General features: G+C 45.5%; 1 protein-coding gene across 2 annotated transcripts in view; it reads left to right on the top strand.

Moving 5' to 3' along the window:
• Positions 1-19,426, top strand: part of USP45 (ubiquitin specific peptidase 45) — a 198,014-nt gene that overhangs the window by 156,806 nt on the left and 21,782 nt on the right. For both annotated transcript variants that reach the window (XM_044289002.1, XM_044289001.1), the window contains exons 10-13: positions 3,391-3,472; positions 3,811-3,902; positions 4,686-4,742; positions 6,555-6,683. In XM_044289002.1, coding sequence (XP_044144937.1) covers positions 3,391-3,472; positions 3,811-3,902; positions 4,686-4,742; positions 6,555-6,683 — 360 coding nt within the window. The remainder of the gene's footprint in view (positions 1-3,390; positions 3,473-3,810; positions 3,903-4,685; positions 4,743-6,554; positions 6,684-19,426) is intronic.

Here is a 19,426-nt window from a genome sequence, read left to right as displayed (position 1 = left end):
CCATGTTCCATCCATAAGGCAAGGGGCTGGGTTGGCTGGCAAGGGAGGGGTTAAATAATAAGTGATTGATCATGGAGGATCATCATGGCCCTGGATAATGTTGCTCGGGGGTAAAATGCAAAGCTGTTTTCTGGATTATCCCACAGGGCCATGATCCTCCATCACTTATTGTTATTAACCCCTCCCTTGCCAGCCCCATTTAGCTGTGTGTTCGGCTGCATTTTACCCCCGAGCAACATTATCCAGGGCCATGATGATCCTCCATGATCAATCACTTATTATTTAACCCCTCCCTTGCCAGCCCACCCAGCCCCATTTAGCTGTGTGCTGCTTAGAAAAAAAAAAAGTACAGACCCCCCCCCCCCATAAGTGTGTCATCCACAGATCCCCCCCATAACGGTGTGTCATCCACAGATCCCCCCCCATAACGGTGTGTCATCCACAGATCCCCCCCCATAACGGTGTGTCATCCACAGATCCCCCCCCATAACGGTGTGTCATCCACAGATCCCCCCCCATAACGGCGTGTCATCCACAGATCCCCCCCCATAACGGCGTGTCATCCACAGATCCCCCCCCATAACGGCGTGTCATCCACAGATCCCCCCATAACGGTGTGTCATCCACAGATCCCCCCCATAACGGTGTGTCATCCACAGATCCCCCCCATAACGGTGTGTCATCCACAGATCCCCCCCATAACGGTGTGTCATCCACAGATCCCCCCCATAACGGTGTGTCATCCACAGATCCCCCCCATAACGGTGTGTCATCCACAGATCCCCCCCATAACGGTGTGTCATCCACAGGGCCGCCATCAGGGGGGTAAAGCCGATACCCCAGTAAGGGGCCCGGACCCAGGGGGGGCCCGGCCGGTCCCAAGCCTTTTTTTTTTGTGTGTCAGTTAACTTTAAATCAGCGCTCATATCTTTACTGTCTTACACTGACTCAGCTCCGGTAACAGGCAGTGCGGGCGGCGCTCACTCACTGACGTCAAGCGCCTGCTCCTCCCACTAGGCGGTGCAGGCGCATGACATCAGTAAGAGAGCACTGCCGCCCGAACTGCCTGTTACTGGAGGGAGCTGAATGTAAGGTAGTAAAGAGATAAGCGCTGATTTAAAGTTACTGTCTGCAGGATACAGATTACAGTTTAAAAATGTATACTACTGTGAGTGGCGGGGAGGGGGATCCATGGATGACACTGTTATGGGGGATCTAGACCGTGGATGGCACTGTTATGGTGGGATCTGTGGATGACACTTATGGGGGGATCTGTGGATGACACATAGCATAAGATGCTATATACGGTATGTGTCATCCACAGATCCCCCTCCATAACAGTGTCATCCACAGATCCCCTCCATAACAGTGTCATCCACAGAATAGATCCCTCTCCATAACAGTGTCATCCACAGATACCCCCCATAAGTGTCATCCACAGATTCCCCCCATAACAGTGCCATCCACAGATCCCCCATAACAGTGTCATCCACAGAACACTGCTATGGAGGGGATCTGTGGATGACACTGTTATGGAGGGGGATCTGTGGATGACACTGTTATGGAGGGGGATCTGTGGATGACACATAGCATAAGATGCTATATACGGTATGTGTCATCCACAGATCCCCATCCATAACAGTGTCATCCACAGATCCCTCTCCATAACAGTGTCATCCACAGAATAGATCCCCCTCCATAACAGTGTCATCCACAGATACCCCCATAAGTGTCATCCACAGATCCCCCTCCATAAGGGTCCATTCACACGTCCTGTTTTTTTTCATCCTGAAAAACGGTCCGTTTTTTGCGGATCCGTTGTTCCTGAAAATGTTTCCGTATGTCATCCGTATGTCATCCGTTTTTGCGGATCCGCAAAAAACGGGAACATGTATACATTTCAATAATCAAATAAAGTTGTTTGGTTTTTTTTGAAAAAAAATTGAAAAAAAAAAAAAAAAAAAAAAAAAAAATTTGTTATGTGTTTCCAGGAACGGAATCCGCAAAAAACGGATGACATACGGAATGACATCCGAATGTCATCCGTTTTTTGCGGATCCATTGACTTTGTATTGTACCAGGATCCGATTTTTCAGGACAAGAATAGGACATGTTTTATATTTAAACGGACATGCGGAACGGAACAACGGAAACGGACAGCACACATTGTGCTGTCCGATTTTTTCCAGGACCCATTGAAAATGAATGGGTCCAGATCTGTTCCTGATCTGTTCCTGAAAAAACGGAACAGATCAGGAAAGAAAAAACGGACGTGTGAATGGACCCTAACAGTGTTATGTGGATGACACTGTTATGGGGGGAAATCTGTGGATGACACTTATGGGGGGTATCTGTGGATGACACTGTTATGGAGGGGGATCTATTCTGTGGCTAACACTGTTATGGAGGGGGATCTGTGGATGACACATAGCATGAGATGCTATATACGGTATGGGCCCCAAAATTTCTGATGGCAGCCCTGTGTGTGTTTTTGCATAATGGATGAAATAAATATTAGTGCTGGCCATGAATGGAGGACAGTGCAGGAGTACTGTCTTGCACCATCCCATATTAGAGGTTTTAAGTTTGCACTATATGATGCATTGTAGATATACAGTAGCACCTCAGGATACAATATTTTCAACACACAATGGTCTTTTCTGGGCTATTGTTACTTGAATGCCTCAGACACTGCTGATCTATAGCCCTTATGATTGACTGGAAGTTCCAGCCAAGCATCATGGCCATTTTACTGGTATAACAGCTGTACTGGTTTCCAGACAGTGCGGTACTGCATGTTCTGTACTGCTTTTTACCTGGACACCGGGTGAGAGTGCCTCAGTTTTCAGGTACATTGTGTACTGTAAAGGACCCAGAGGAAGCTCCTTTTCTTTATAGAAGAAAGTCAGTAACAGATACTGAAGGTGGTTTATATAATTTGCGCTATCTGTACTAGTTAGCTTCTAAATTTTCTTGAATCTTCATTTTCTCTTACTTTAGGATGACATTTTGGGGATTTGTAACCAATGACCAGTTTTCCATAGAGTTATGGTCTTGGCTTACAATATTTTTACCTTTAAATGGTAGCCCTGGAACCAGTTAATATTGTAACTTAACTGATTGGATCATCTCACACGTCAATGGCTGAGCTCAAGCTCTACTGTTTCCAGCAGTCCCATAATGGGGAATGGAGCAGTGGACTTGCTCGCCATTCACTGCTATGGGACTTCCGAAAAAAGCCAACCACTCTCGCTGTGCATGCACGGTACGCTGTCTTTCACTTTGGGAGACACACCTATCTGACATTGATATGCCTCTATTTTATATTGGATGTATTAGATTGTATTTAATCTGAGCCTCCTGGATAACAGCACGTTCTTCCTCTTACAGCGCATACAATCTGGGATTTTGAAAGCATTTAACAACCCAACTACTAAAACTGCAGATGAGGATACAAAGAGAAAAGTAAAAGGTACAAATAAGACATATGTATGTATTTATTCCCAGAGTGACATCATTTCTTTGCTATTTTCTCTGGATGAAAAAGTCTTAATTATTATTTTTGTCAACATGTAGCAATTTTTTCAACAGTTTGGTATTTTAAGATTCGTGGAACGCTGCCCGCTGTGATCAACATATCATTTTGGGTCTGAAATTTCAAAGCTTCCATTAACTAGTGCTGCCCTGTGAATCTTTAGTGCCATCTAGTGGTTAGTGTGTAATTAATGTAGACTGATTCCATGGTATTCCAAGAACGTGTTGAAACTGATATTCTGTGCTGTTAACCATCAGTATTTTCTGCATTTTTAGCTTATGGAAGAGAAGGCATAAAAGCAAATTTTATTGACAGAATATTTGTTGGTGAATTAACCAGCACAGTCATGTGTGAAGAATGTGAAAATGTAAGTGTATCCCATTATACAGCTTTGAAGTAGGAAAAGGAGTAATATCTTGTTAGCCAAGGTGATAGTTGCATAACTTGTCTAATGGAAAATGCTGCAATACTTATAACAGCAATGCCTAATTTTCATGATGTCTGTAACAGATATCTAGAAGTTATTTAGGATGGAGCAAAGTATTTCAGATACCAGCTCCGAGGCCCTTTTTTCCCCATCAGTGTTCAGTTTTCTGAGCCCACTCTGCAGTGTCTGCCCTCAGAACGACCACCGCTCCACTTACTTAGGCTACTTTCACACTAGCGTTTTAGTTTTCCTGTATTGAGATCAGTCGTAGGGTCTTAATACCGGAAAAAAAACCGCTTCTGTTTTGCCCCCATTCATTGTCAATAGGGACAAAACGTAACTGAACAGAACGAAGTGCACCAAAATGCATTCCATTCCGTTCTCATACCGGAGAGCAAACCGCAGCATGCACAATAGAAAAAACGGATCCGTCCCCCATTGACTTCAAATGGAGTTCATGACGGATCCGTCTTGGCAATGTTAAAGATGATACAACCCCAGGTCCGTTTATAACGGACGCAGATGGTTGTATTATCAGTAACAGAAGCGTTTTTGCTGAACCCTGCCGGATCCAGCAAAAACGCTAGTGTGAAAGTCGCCTTAGGTTGCTTATTTCTAATATTTTCTAACATGAAACGAACAGTGATGCTGTATTTTAGAAAACCAGATTTACTATGTGCATTGAGTAGCTTATAACTGGTGATCATGGTTTTGTTCCTCTAGATTTCATCTGTAAAAGAAGCATTTATTGATCTTTCTCTGCCAATTATAGAGGGGCGGGTAAGTGAGTCGTCTTATTCATTTATGGCTAGCAAATGTTAATTTAATGCTATTAATACCCTTAATATGATAATTAGAGCTAGGGTTGGGCGATTTTGGCAAAAAAATGTATCTAAATTATTTCAACTTCATATATCTTGATTATTATTTTTTCTTGCTTAATTAGCTAAATATAAAACATGTCAACTAGCCCAGCCACGGGGTGGCTACTTTTTATAACCCCCAAAAAGTAGTACATGACACCCAGGACAGTGAGTGACGATACTACCACACACAGAATGTAGACCATAATCTATAGAACAGCATCAGCCAAATTAAACTAGAAATCTACGTAAATGATTGTTTTACTCAACAAGCTATTGGACATTACAGTATAAGAGGAGAGAACTACAACTCCCAGCATGTCCAGGCCATTATTATCAGAGGGCATTACAGGGAGGAGGTATATGAGAAGAGAGCTACAACACCTAACATTTACCTGGCTCTTACACTGAATCCATTGCATTCTGCGAGCCAATTTATTCTCCTCCATACAAAGCTCCGCTCCCTCATGTCCCATCATCATTACAGGTCCTTCCCTACCACTTCTCTCCTCCACTGCTGAGCTCTGCCCCCTCCTACACTTATTGCATGACGATGACGTCATCAAATGTCCTCCAGCACTTCTGCAGCACTATACCAGCACAGTTTTGTGAGTAGTTTTGAGCGAACTTGTGTTTTAAGTTCGGCGTCTAAAGTTTCGGGTTTGGGTTATCGAAGAATCGCGTTAGGGATTCCACTACCACGGACTATAACTTGGTCCGTGGTAGCGGAATCCATAGCGTGATTCTTCGATAACCCGAACTTTAGACGCCGAACTTAAAACACGAGTCTTTTCAGTCCCTTTTCAGCCCCTGCACCCATACCAGGATTAAAGGCTCGGGGAGCAGGGACTAAAGAGACTATACAGCCTCTGCTGGTACAGTGTACCAAAAGAAAAAAAATTGATATCATGATTTAAAAAAATAATCAGACACTAAAAGGAAGGATTAATAAAATAAGTGTGATTAATCGCCCAGCCCTAATTAGGACTATGGATTAACAACTATTTTATCATATTGTCGATGCCTTGTCTTATCTCGGGAGCCTGTAAGCACAGATTGTGTGGTCCTCTTTGACTCCCCCCATCAAGTAGGCTACACCTTAAATGGGAAGGGGTTCTCCAGGCTACAGATATTGATGACTTATCCTTGGACCCCCACCTTATGTTAATGACTCATCCTGAAGATAGATCAATATCTGTAGCCCAGGGAATCCTTTTAATTAATGTATAGCTTTAAAATGTTTTTTCTTTGAGAATAAAGCAGAACCCTGCAGAACCTAGAGCACTTCTGTACCTATAGGTGAATTTGGACCTGCCTGTAGGGTTGTCTTTCATCATGTATAAGATGGCAGGAACATAACATGAAAACAATCACACACATGGCATGGTAGGTCCCTGCAGAACTTTTTGGGGCTGGCTGAACAGTATGATTGTCATTGTGTAAAAAGCTGTTCTCGCGTTGGCATCACCATGGTCTCAGTTTTCCACACTGCCGAGCTCATCGTGAGTACTTCAAGGAACACCGTGGGACAAAACAGGGTTTTTGATTTGAAAGTATATGATTTTCCTTAAAAGCCCCCTCTCAACCCTCCCTTATTTATCCCTGCCTGTGACTGTCTGCTCTACATGCTAATCCACCCTTATACGTTAGACCAGAGACAGGGATGTTGTAACTACTGAAATTACAGCTGTGAATGTCAAACCTTTTCCATTTTGTGATGTTAACTTAGGTCTCCAAACCTGTAATCGGCAGTAGAGGAAACAAAGCAAAAGCCTCTCAGGATAACACATCATGTCAATGTCAAGACAACTCACCGGGGACGAGGATATACAAGTCAGACCCTGGGTTGAACAACAATGTAAGAATATTTTCTACCCTTATAAAACAATATATCTGAAACTTTATGCGATCAGGTTGAAAAACTATTTGAATAGATGTCTGCCTACGGTATAATCATTTCCTCTTACATATTGATGTTCACATATGACCCGTTCAGTATTTGCTGACTTGGATTTCAGGTTGACAGGATGAAGTAGGCAAAAAAGTTGGATAGACAGTGTAATATTCTATTAGAAACGTACTGTTTATTACCAGTATGATGATTTAGCACAAAATGTCAGCCCTCCTGCCATAGTTTATAAGTAACATAGTTTATAAGGCTGAAAAAAGACATTTGTTCGGCCTGTTATCCTGCAAGTTCATCCAGAGGAAGGCAAAAAAAAACTTTGGGTCAGAGAGCCACTGCTTTCTACAGGTTCGTATTCTGACCCGCTAGATTCGTCAGATGAGGGTTCCCATTCCTCATCCGACTGGGTCAGAAGCCTGTAGGCCTCTTCAGAGGAATACCCCCTGTTTGACATTTGGGCAACTAAATTTAGGGGTATTCCCTGAGACTACCCAAGAAAAAAAAGCAAGCCTGTCTTACAAAGGGGAGGCTAGCGAAGTACCGGAGGCCGCTGCGGTTGATAAAAAAATATATCAAAACTGATTTTTTTATCGCCACAGCGCGTGTAAAGTGAATGTGCAGTGATCAAAAAATTATATTATTTTTTTTCACTGCAGCGGGGCGGGTGTGGGCGAACGCACGTGTGGGCGATCGATCAGGCCTGATCGGGCAAACACTGCGTTTTGGGTGGAGGGCGAACTAAAGTGACACTAATACTATTATAGATCTGACCGTGATCAGTTTTGATCACTTACAGATACTATAAAAGTACAAATGCTGATTAGCGATACGCTAATCAGCGAATAAGTGACTGCGGTGCGGTGGGCTGGGCGCTAACTGATCCCTAAACTACCTAACCAAGGGACCTAAACTATCCTAAAACCTAACAGTCAATACCAGTGAAAAAAAAGAGTGACAATTTACACTGATCACTTTTTTCCTTTCACTAGTGATTGACAGGGGCGATCAAAGGGTTAATTGGGGTGCAGGGGGTGATCTGGGGCTAAAGTGTAGTGTTGGTGCTACTCACTGTGAAGCCTTGCGATTGGCCAGCGCTACAGCATGGGAGAATGAGACGCCGGCAGGTTCCACTGGGTGGAGACTAACTATGAAGATACCGGAGGCAATAACGGGAGAACGGAGCGGCGCCCAGGTATAACAGTAAGTGCAGGGGGGTCCCTGGGCGCCGCTCTACATGTCTGTATAGTTAGTTTAGATGTTTTATTCTGGTGAAAGGTCCTCTTTAACCGCCTCCGGACCGCCTAACGCAGATGTGCGATCGGGAGGCGGCATCGCTGCGCAGACTGACGCATATACAAGTCATCTCGCGAGACGCGAGATGACGCGCTATGCCGGCCCGCGCATGCGCAGTTCGGGCCGGCATTTCGTCAGGGAGTAAATCGTCATCAGCTTGCCAGCCAATGATCGCGGCTGGCAAGCTGATGATTTTTAAAAAATCCAATCAGAGAGCCAGATAGCAGATCATATTAGTAAATATGATCTGTTATATGGCTGCCTGCTCCTCTGCTGGTTCTTTTCGTCGGTTGGATCCAGCAGAGGAGCAGGCTACACAGTGAGTACACCAACACTACACACTTAGCCCCAGATCACCCCCCTGAACCCCAATTAACCCTCTGATCACCCCTTTGATCGCTCCTGTCAATCACTAGTGAAAGGAAAAAAGTGATCAGTGCAAACTGTCACTTTTTTTTTTTCACTGGTATTGACCGTTAGGTTTTAGGTATAGTTTAGGCCCCTTGGTTAGGTAGTTTAGGGATCGGTTAGCGCCCAGCCCACCGCACCGCAGTCCGTTATTCGCTGATTAGCGTATCGCTAATCAGCATTTGTACTTTTATAGTATCTGGAAGTGATCAAAACTGATCACGGTCAGATCTATAATTGTATTAGTGTCACTTTAGTTCTCCCTCCACCCAAAACGCACTGTTTGCCCGATCAGGCCTGATCGGTCGCCCACACGTGCGTTCGCCCACACCCGCCCCATCGCAGTGACCAAAAAAAAAATTTTTTTTTGATCGCTGCACATTCACTTTACACGCACTGCGGCGATAAAAAAAATCAGTTTTGATATTTTTTATCAACCGCAGCGGCCTCCGGTACTTCGCTAGCCTCCCCTTTGTAAGACAGGCTTGCTTTTTTTCTTGGGTAGTCTCAGGGAATACCCCTAAATTTAGTTGCCCAAAATGTCAAACAGGGGGTATTCTTCTGAAGAGGCCTACAGGCTTCTGACCCAGTCGGATGAGGAATGGGAACCCTCATCTGATGAATCCAGCGGGTCAGAATACGAACCTGTAGAAAGCAGTGGCTCTCTGACCCAAAGTTCGGACGAGTAGGCTGAGGTCCCTGATAGCACCAGGCGTACCTGGCCCCGTGTCGCTAGACCGCAGGTTGCGCTGGATCCGCTTCAAGAGCAGCAGAGTGGGGCTGGTGGTTTCTGATTACGTGGTGAGGCATACACCAGCAGCCCAGCCCTTCCTGGACCTAGTACCAGCACTGCCGTACAACCTGGTGAAGTAGCGAGCACCAGAAGGGCAGTTGAAGCTGGTACGGTGACACGTGCAGTAGTGACCCCGTCGCAGCCACCGCAAAGACGTGCCCGTAGAGCCCCTAGAATCCCAGAGGTGCTGGCAAACCCTGATTGGCAGTCCCCAACTTCAGCCGCACCTGTAGTTTTCCCTTTCACTGCCCAGTCTGGAGTTCGGGTTGAGACAGCTCATATCGGTTCGGCCCTGGGATTTTTTGAGCTGTTCTTGACTGCGGAGCTCTTAGACATACCGTATATACGCCGCTCCCCGCACTGCCTGCTATTACCGGAGCAACGATAAAGTAAGATATCCAAAGAATACTGATAAATAAAGAATACTGATAAATATACTGCTTATACTTTATAAATATACTGCTGTGAGCGTCGGGGAGGGGGATCTGTGGATGGCACTGTAGGGGGATCTGTGGATGGCAGTGCCATCCACACATCCCCCTACAGTGCCATCCACAGATCCCCCCTCCCCTAAACAGTGCAATCCTGGCACTGTTTAGGGGAGGGGGTATCTGTGGATGGCACTGTTTAGGGGGGATCTGTGGATGGCACTGTTTAGGGGGGAGATCTGTGGATGGCTCCCTGTATTTAATGCAGAGTGTGTGTGTGTATATAATGCACACACTCTGCATTAAATACAGGGAGTCAGAGTCAGACTCCCATCAATCTGAGTCACCCTCTTGCAGATGTGTGTATATAATGTAGAGTGTGTGCATTATATACACATACACGCTGCATTTCCCACCCTAGTCTTATACTCGAGTCACTAATTTTTCCCATTTTTTTGGGTAAAATTAGGGGCCTCGGCTTATACTCGGGTCGGCTTATACTCGAGTATATACGGTAGTTGTGGCCGAAACAAACAGATATGCCACACAATTTATAACCGCTAACCCGGGAAGCTATTATGCCCAGCCTTTCCGGTGGAAACCAGTCCAAGTTTCCGAAATTAAAACTTTTCTGGGCCTCCTCCTCAACATGGGTCTAACTAAAAAGCATGAATTGCGGTCATATTGGTCCACGAACCCAATTCATCACATGCCCATGTTCTCTGCTGCTATGTCCAGGGCACGTTTTGAGGCCATCCTGCGTTTCCTGCACTTTAGTGATAACAGCACCTCCCGTCCCAGAGGCCACCCTGCTTTTGACCGGCTCCACAAAATTCGGCCCCTCATAGACCACTTCAACCTGAAATTTGCAGATTTGTATACCCCAGAGCAAAACATCTGCGTAGACGAGTCCCTGATACATTTTACCGGGCGCCTTGGCTTCAAACAATACATCCCAAGCAAGCGCGCCCGGTATGGGGTCAAATTGTATAAGCTTTGTGAAAGGGCCACAGGCTATACCCACAAATTTCAGATCTATGAGGGAAAAGATCAGACCCTGGAGCCGGTCGGTTGCCCTGACTACCTGGGGAGCAGTGGGAAGACAGTTTGGGACTTGGTGTCACCCTTATTCGGCAAGGGGTACCATCTTTATGTGGACAATTTTTACACAAGTGTGGCCCTCTTTAGGCATTTGTTTCTAGAACGGATTGGCGCCTGTGGTACCGCGCGAACTAGTCGCGCGGGCTTCCCCAACGGCTCGTTAGCACCCGTCTTGCAAGGGGGCAGAGGGCCGCACTGTGTAACGAAGAACTGCTCGCGGTGAAATGGAGAAACTAGCGTGACGTTTACATGCTCTCCTCCATTCACGCAGACACGACAATACAAATTGAGCGAGCAACCCGTGTCATTGAAAAGCCCCTCTCAGTCCACGACTATAACCTTCACATGGGAGGGGTGGACTTCAATGACCAGATGTTGTCTCCGTATTTAGTTTCCCGACGCACCAGACGCTGGTATAAGAAGGTGTCTGTATATTTAATTCAATTGGCTCTGTATAATAGTTTTGTTCTCTACAGTAAGGCTGGGAGAACTGGATCCTTCCTTAAATTTCAGGAAGAGATCATCGAGAACCTCCTGTATCCAGGAGGTTCCGTGGCCCCATCCACCAGTGTAGTTAGCCGTCTACACGAGCGACATTTCCCCAATGTCGTTCCTGGTACCTCAACCCAACCGTCACCCCGAAAAAGATATTGTGTCTGTAGCAGGAGTGGAATAAGGCGTGACACCCGCTATTTCTGTCCTGACTGTCCTGACCACCCTGCCCTATGCTTTGGAGAGTGTTTCCGGAAGTACCACTCACAGGTACACAATTAGCATAGGGATCATCTCACCAGGACAGGCACACAGGGCTATTAGGGCCCATTCACTCACACAGCTGCTGCAAACCTCTCCTTTCACCTGGGACAAAGTGCATAACGCACTTCGCCACATCTTTGGGCGATTTGCGCTTTGCACATTGACCCATGGGGAAGGAGAGGTTTGTTCTATAAAGGTAAAAAAAAAAAAAAAAAAAAAAAAAACACCAGTAAGCAAAAAGGTTAATGTTCAGTTAAAAAAGTTAACGTTTATATGTTCTGTTGCAAAGTTAATAAAATTATTGCGTTGCGGCCTGTTTTTTTTTTTTTTTCCCTTTCGCCCATGACAGCACCCTTGAGAGACCGCCTCCATCCAGGACAGGAAACAGGAACTTTCGTGGAGAGCTCATAAGGAGGAGCATGGCCCCGAGACCACCAGTTCCTGTTTCCTGTCCTAGACAAAGGACGGTTCGTGGAGAGAGGAAAAGAAAAGCTAGGCTGCAGGGCCCCGGAGGAATTGTTCTAAAGTGGGGTTACCTGTTCCGGCATAAGTCTCCTCTAGGAGCCGCCGGCCGGAGTCTGGTGTCTGCTGCTGGGGTCTGGCTTACGCTGCGCTGGCGATACTCTGCAGTCCCGGGCTCACCGAGAGGTGCGTTCGGCACGCCGGTCCTGCCCGACAGTGCTCAGGCGGGCCGGGGCCTTCTTCTTTGCCGCGCGCAGGGGGAACTAAAATCTCGCGGTGCAGCGAGATCCGGGTCTCGGTAGAGACTTCCGGTTTTTGGAACGCACGCAGCGTGCGTTCCGGAAGTAGGAAGAGCCTTCTCCTACTTAGGCCGCAGAGGATTTCCAGCAGGACCCGACCGAGGAGATCGGACCCACAGGCGCACGGTCAGCAGCAGCCCAGCCAGCCAGCCAGCCTTACAGGAAGCCAGATTTCCTTTGGATCCGGGGAGTCACTCTCTATCCCACAGCAGTATGGAGGAGGAGAGTGCCCTACGCGCCGATCAACAGGAGGGTCATGAGATCAGACCGGTACTCCTGGTGGGGTAAGGGGGATCATTCCCCACCATCTATTTCATTTTTTAAGCTAAATCTCCTTTCCCTCTTGTTTCTTCCTGCATTTAGACTACAAAAGAGGGCCCTAGAAAGGCAATTTCAAAGACCAGAGGGAAGGAGTGTGCCGTCTGTAAAAAGAAACTGGCCCCCTCTTGGTTGAAAAAGCTATGCCAAAGTTGTATTGAGAAACTAGTGGAGGAGGAGTCCCCATCCCTTCTACAGAGTATTAGGGAGATGGTAAAGACGGAGGTCTCGGATTCCCTGAAAGATTTCAAAAAGAGCTTTCCCGCTGTAGCCTCTACCTCCCTGGGAACCAGATCAAGCACGGCTAATAGATCTGACTCAGATCCTTTAGAGGAAAGCGATACGGGAGAAATCCTAGATAGCCCAGACTCGTCCCAGGATGAAGAATCCACGGGCAGGCCACTTTTTTCCCCCGATGATACGGAAGCTTTACTAAAAGCAGTTCGTGCGACTATGAAAGTAGACGAACCCAAAGACCCAAGATCCGTTCAGGATATCATGTTTGGTGATCTCGGGCAGAAAAAATCTAGAGTATTTCCCGTTAACGAGAATATAAAGTTTTTAATACAGAGGGAATGGAAAAGACCCGATAAAAAGTTTTTTGTGCCAAAAAATGTAAAAAGGAAATATCCCTTTGACGAGGCAGACTCAGTAAACTGGGACAGACCCCCTAAATTGGATGCACCTGTTGCAAAAATTTCAAAAAAATCGGCCCTTCCGTTCGAGGACTTAGGTTCTCTTAAAGACCCTATGGATAAGCGAGCAGAGGTTTACTTGAAAAAAGTTTGGGAGACCTCAGCCCAAGCATTCAAACCAAATATTGCCGCCACATCCACTGCTAGGTCTCTGAAATTATGGCTAGAGGAGTTAGAATCTCACATTCAGAACAAGACCCCGAGAGATCAATTGTTAACCGTTTTCCCCACTCTACTTAAAGCAGTAGACTTTATTTCTGATGCATCAGCCGATGCTTTAAAATTAAATGCTAGGTCAGCTGCTCTTTCAAATTCAGCCAGACGAGCTATTTGGCTAAAAGGTTGGTCGGGAGACACGGGATCTAAAAATAAGCTTTGTGCAATTCCTTGTCAGGGCGATTATCTTTTTGGATCCGTCTTAGACGACCTTTTGGATAAAGCCTCGGACAATAAAAAAGGATTCCCTGTCTCCAGACCCCCGAAAAAACAACGTTTTTTTCGCAAAAACAAGAAAGATTTTTTTAGGGGGCAGAGGAAAGACTTCAGAGCTGACAACAAGAATAGGAAAAGCAAGGGGTTTCTCTTCAGTTCCCAATCCTCCTCAACCTCTAAACCATCACAGCAATGACTGTTTCTCTCCCGTGGGGGGCAGACTTTCTCTCTTCCTCTACGCCTGGGAGAAAATCTCAAGTCCCTGGATTTTAGGCGTTATAAAGGAGGGGTTTGGTCTAGAGTTTGTCTCCCGCCCACCGGACAGATTCAAAATCACGAATTTTCTAGGAAACCCGGGGAAAAATCTAGCCTTACAACAAGAGATTGTATCCCTACTTCGGAAAAATGTTCTAATTCCGTGCCGGAGGCAGAGAAGGGCGAGGGTTTTTACTCCTCCCTTTTTCTGGTCCCCAAACCGGATGGAACATTCAGAACTATTATAAATCTAAAGGATTTAAATCAATTCCTCTCTTACAAAAAATTCAGAATGGAGTCGATCCAATCAGTCATAAAACATCTATTCAGGGGCTGCTTCATGGCTACGATAGACGTAAGAGATGCGTACTACCACATTCCCATTCGGCTAGACTGTCAAAAATTCCTCAGAGTCGCGGTTTCTATAGGAGGTCACATCCAGCACTTACAATACACAGCCCTTCCCTTTGGGATTTCTCAAGCTCCCAGACTTTTCACGAAAGTCATGGCAGAAGTCATGGCTCATGTAAGGGAAAAAGACATTTTACTAATACCTTACTTAGACGATCTCCTGGTGGTAGCAGAGTCAAAATCCATTCTAGAAGCGCACCTCAAAAAAGTAGTGCAGATCCTAGAAGACCTCGGCTGGCAAATAAACGGAGAAAAATCCCATTTAATTCCTTCCCAAGTTTGCATCTTTTTAGGGATGATGCTGGACTCAAAGAAACTACTCTGTATTCTACCCCAGGACAAGATTCAGAGATTAATACAACAGGTTCAGTCCCTGATATCGGCAGAGAACCCTACTATCAGACAAGCAATGGCGGTCTTGGGCAGAATGACCTCAACCATACCAGCGGTCAGTTGGAGCCATCTTCACTCCAGACCCCTACAGTGGCAAATTCTGAAGGAGTGGCAGGGCTCCCTCCGCCCATTAGATACACCTTTCACACTCACCCCCCAAGTGATCCAGTCCCTTCACTGGTGGCTGAACCCCGTAAACCTGTCCCAGGGGCTCCCTTGGTTCCAACAAGACTTTGTTACCCTTACCACCGACGCAAGTCCTTCCGGGTGGGGGGCCTGTTGCCAAGGGTACTTAAGACAAGGTGTTTGGGAAAGAGAGCAGAGTCTAGACTCCCAAAACATGAGGGAACTGAGGGCGGTCTTTTTCGCCTTAAGGCTGAGTTCACACGAGCGTGACAGATTTGGTCCGGATGCGTTCAGGGTGCGTTCAGTTAAACTCGCACCATTTTGCAAGCAAGTTCAGTCAGTTTTGGCTGCAATTGCGTTTAGTTGTTCAGTTTTTTCCGCGCGGATGCAATGCGTTTTGATGCATTTTTCACACGCGTGATAAAAAACTGAATGTTTACAAACAACATCTCCTAGCAACCATCAGTGAAAAACGCATTGCATCCGCACTTGCTTGCAGATGCAATGCGTTATTAACGCAGCCCCATTCACTTCTATGGAGCCAGGGCTGCGTTAAAAACGCAGAATATAGAACATGCTGCGATTTTAAAGCATTGCAGAAGTGATGCATGAAAAAAAATGCTCATGTGCACAGCCCCATTGAAATGAATGGGTCAGGATTCAGTGCAGGTGCAATGCGTTCACCTACTGCATTGCACCCGCGCGGAAATCTCGCCCGTGTGAACTCAGCCTAATAGAGTTTCTTCCTTTACTACAGGGAAAGTCTATAAAAGTTTTTTCAGACAACGCCACAGTGGTCTCCTATCTGAACAAACAAGGAGGAACCAGATCAGAAAATCTTATGCGGTTAACAACGGATATCTTTTCCCTTATAATTCCTTCTGTGCCGTCCCTTATGGCAATACATCTAAAAGGTTCAGAAAACAAAGTGGCAGATTTCTTAAGTCGAAATACACTAGACCAGGGGGAATGGTGTCTGAACCAAATGGTGTTCGATCAAATAATTCGACTTTGGGGTCGTCCTCATCTGGACTTGTTCGCCACCAGAGAAAACAGAAAGTGTCATCGTTTCTTTTCCCTCAGCACGAGAGATTCACCAACAGGGATAGATGCCTTCTCCCTTCCCTGGCCGAACCAGCTCCTCTACGCCTTTCCTCCATTAAGGCTTCTTCCAAGATTCTTACAGAAGCTGAGACAAGAAAGAACAACAGTGATCTTAATTGCTCCTTTCTGGCCCAGAAGAACCTGGTTCACCTGGTTGAGGAAGCTATCCTTGACGGACCCTTGGATTCTCCCGGAGTGGCAAGATCTTCTATCCCAAGGACCAGTCAATCATCCGAGTGTGAAGCAGCTACACCTAACAGCATGGCTCTTGAGGGGGAAATCCTAGAAAGTAGAGGACTCTCCAAGAGCGTAGTTTCCACTTTACTATCCTGCAGAAAGGATGTCACCTCCTCTATTTATCTCAGGATTTGGAACACCTTCCAGAAGTTTGCCAAGGATCCAGTGAATCCTTTAAATCCCCCACCTATGTGTAGGATTTTAGATTTTTTGCAAGCTGGACATGAAAAAAATTTGAGGCCAAGTACTCTTAGAGTACAGGTATCCGCTTTGAGTGCGTTCTTTGATTCTCCCATCGCTAGCCACCCGTGGGTCCGAAGATTCTTTAAAGCCATCAGCAGGCTTAGGCCTATACCTGGACCTTCAATTCCCCCCTGGGACCTCAACTTGGTCCTTACTAGCCTCACAGAACCTCCCTTTGAGCCACTTAAACAGTTACCTATAAAGATTTTGTCTTTCAAAACAGCGTTTCTTGTGGCAATTACCTCAGCAAGGAGGGTTGGTGAGATTTCAGCCTTCTCTACCTCGCCTCCGTACACTAACATCTTAGATTATAGGGTTCTCATTAAACCAGACCCTTCCTTCTTACCGAAAGTGGTTTCTATGTTTCATAGAACGCAGGACATTATCCTTCCTTCCCTGTGCCAAGATCCGAGAAATGAAAAAGAGGAAAAACTGCACTGTTTAGATGTAAAAAGATGCCTATCTCATTATCTGGAGGTTACTAGTCAGTGGAGGAAAACCTCAAAACTCTTCATTCAGTTTAGTGGGAAAAATAAGGGCCTCCCAGCCTCTTCTAAAACCCTTTCCAGATGGATCGTAAGAGCCATTAATTTGGCCTATTCTTCAGCTGGAAAGGCGCCCCCGGGGGGCTTTGGTGCTCATTCTACAAGATCAGTCTCCACCACTTGGGCAGAAAGGGCTGACGCTACCCTAGAACAAATTTGTAGAGCAGCCACATGGCAGTCGCCTAGCACCTTCTTCCGTCACTACAGATTGGACCTAGGCAATAGAGAACAGCTAGCCTTCGGTAGGAAAGTCCTCCAGGCGGTAGTCCCACCCTAAGAAATAAAGGGATTTCTATTCTAATCGTCTCTCAAGGGTGCTGTCATGGGCGAAAGGGAAATTTAAGATTACACTTACCGGTAATCACTTTTCCATAAGCCCATGACAGCACCCGGGTTTATTCCCACCCTGATATTCATATAAAAAAAAAAAAAAAAAAAAAAAAAGATATATAGGAAAAAAAAAAAATATATATATAAATATATATATACAAAAAAAAAAAAAAAAAAAGAGAAGAGTGTGGTCTAGGACAAGTTTTTGCGATTAACTGGTGGTCTCGGGGCCATGCTCCTCCTTATGAGCTCTCCACGAAAGTTCCTGTTTCCTGTCCTGGATGGAGGCGGTCTCTCAAGGGTGCTGTCATGGGCTTATGGAAAAGTGATTACCGGTAAGTGTAATCTTAAATTTTTTTTTTTTACCTTCCAGGTGGACCAACCGATCGACCAGCTGCAGCACTGATGTTCATTCTGACAGAAGCATTGCGCTGCTGTCAGATTACACGCAAGTCGGTGTATGCGGCGCTGCAAGACGAGATTTCTACTCTGCAGTAACAGATACGTTTGCCAAGGCATACGAGCTGAGGAGGAGGCGGCGTTCCTATGCTTTGGCAAACACTTTGTATGTAAAAAAAAAAAAATCCCGGCAATGATTTATTCATCCACATCGATTGATGTGAATGGAGAAATCTGGTTTGCCAGGGCATACGAGCTAAGTGGGTATGGATGTTGGGCGGAGCTCCTATGTCCTGGCAGACGCCTTTCCCCTCCTTTTTTTTTTTTTTTTTGCAGAGATTTTTTCATCCACATTGATCGATGCGAATGAAGAAATCTGTGCCGTTCATTTTTTTCTTTCAGCCCAGAGGCTGAACGGAAAAAAAAATCTCATTACCTGTATGCTCAATATAAGGAGAATAGCAGAAACTCCTAATGCTGGCCATACATGTAATGATTGCGGAGACCCTCAAATGCCAGGGCAGTACAAACACCCCACCACTGACCCCATTTTGGAAAGAAGACACCCCAAGGTATTTGCTGAGGGGCATATTGAGTCCATGAAAGATTTACATTTTTGTCCTAAGTTAGCGGAAAGTGAGACTTTGTGAAAAAAAAAAAAAAAAAAAATCAATTTCCGCTAACTTATGCCCCAAAATTTGTTTTCTATAAACTCGCCAGGCCCCTCATTGAATACCTTGGGGTGTCTTCTTTCCAAAGTGGGGTCACATGTGGGGTATTTATACTGCCCTGGCTTTTTAGGGGCCCTAAAGCGTGAGAAGAAGTCTGGGATCCAAATGTCTAAAAATGCCCTCCTAAAAGGAATTTGGGTACCTTTGCGCATCTAGGCTGCAGAAAAGTGTGACACATCTGGTATCGCCGTACTCAGAAGAAGTTGGGGAATGTGTTTTGGGGTGTCATTTTACATATACCCATGCTGGGTGAGAAAAATATCTTGGTCAAATGCCAACTTTGTATAAAAAAATTGGAAAAGTTGTCTTTTGCCATGATATTTATCTCACCCAGCATGGGTATATGTAAAATGACACCCCAAAACACATTCCCCAACTTCTCCTGAGTACGGCGATACCAGATGTGTCACACTTTTTTGCAGCCTAGGTGGGCAAAGGGGCATACATTCCAAAGTGCACCTTTTGGATTTCACCGGTCATTTTTTACACATTTTGATTGCAAAGTACTTCTCACACATATGGGCCCCTAAATTGCCAGGGCAGTATAACTACGCCACAAGTGACCCCATTTTGGAAAGAAAACACCCCAAGGTATTCTGTGAGGGGCACGGTGAGTTCCTAGAATTTTTTATTTTTTGTCGCAAGTTAGTGGAATATGAGACTTTGTAAGAAAAAAATAAAAATAAAAAATCATCATCATTTTCCGCTAACTTGTAAAAAATAAAAAGTTCTATGAACTCACTATGCCCATCAGCGAATACCTTAGGGTGTCTACTTTACGAAATGGGGTCATTTGTGGGGTTTTTCTACTGTTTGGGCATTGTAGAACCTCAGGAATCATGACAGGTGCTCAGAAAGTCAGAGCTGTTTCAAAAAGCGGAAATTCACATTTTTGTACCATAGTGTGTAAACGCTATAACTTTTATGTTTTACTGC

This window comes from Bufo gargarizans, chromosome 4 (assembly GCF_014858855.1).
Source record: "Bufo gargarizans isolate SCDJY-AF-19 chromosome 4, ASM1485885v1, whole genome shotgun sequence".
NCBI lineage: Eukaryota > Metazoa > Chordata > Amphibia > Anura > Bufonidae > Bufo > Bufo gargarizans.
Note: the sequence above shows the minus strand (reverse complement) of the source record. Positions and strands in the feature narration are given on the sequence as shown.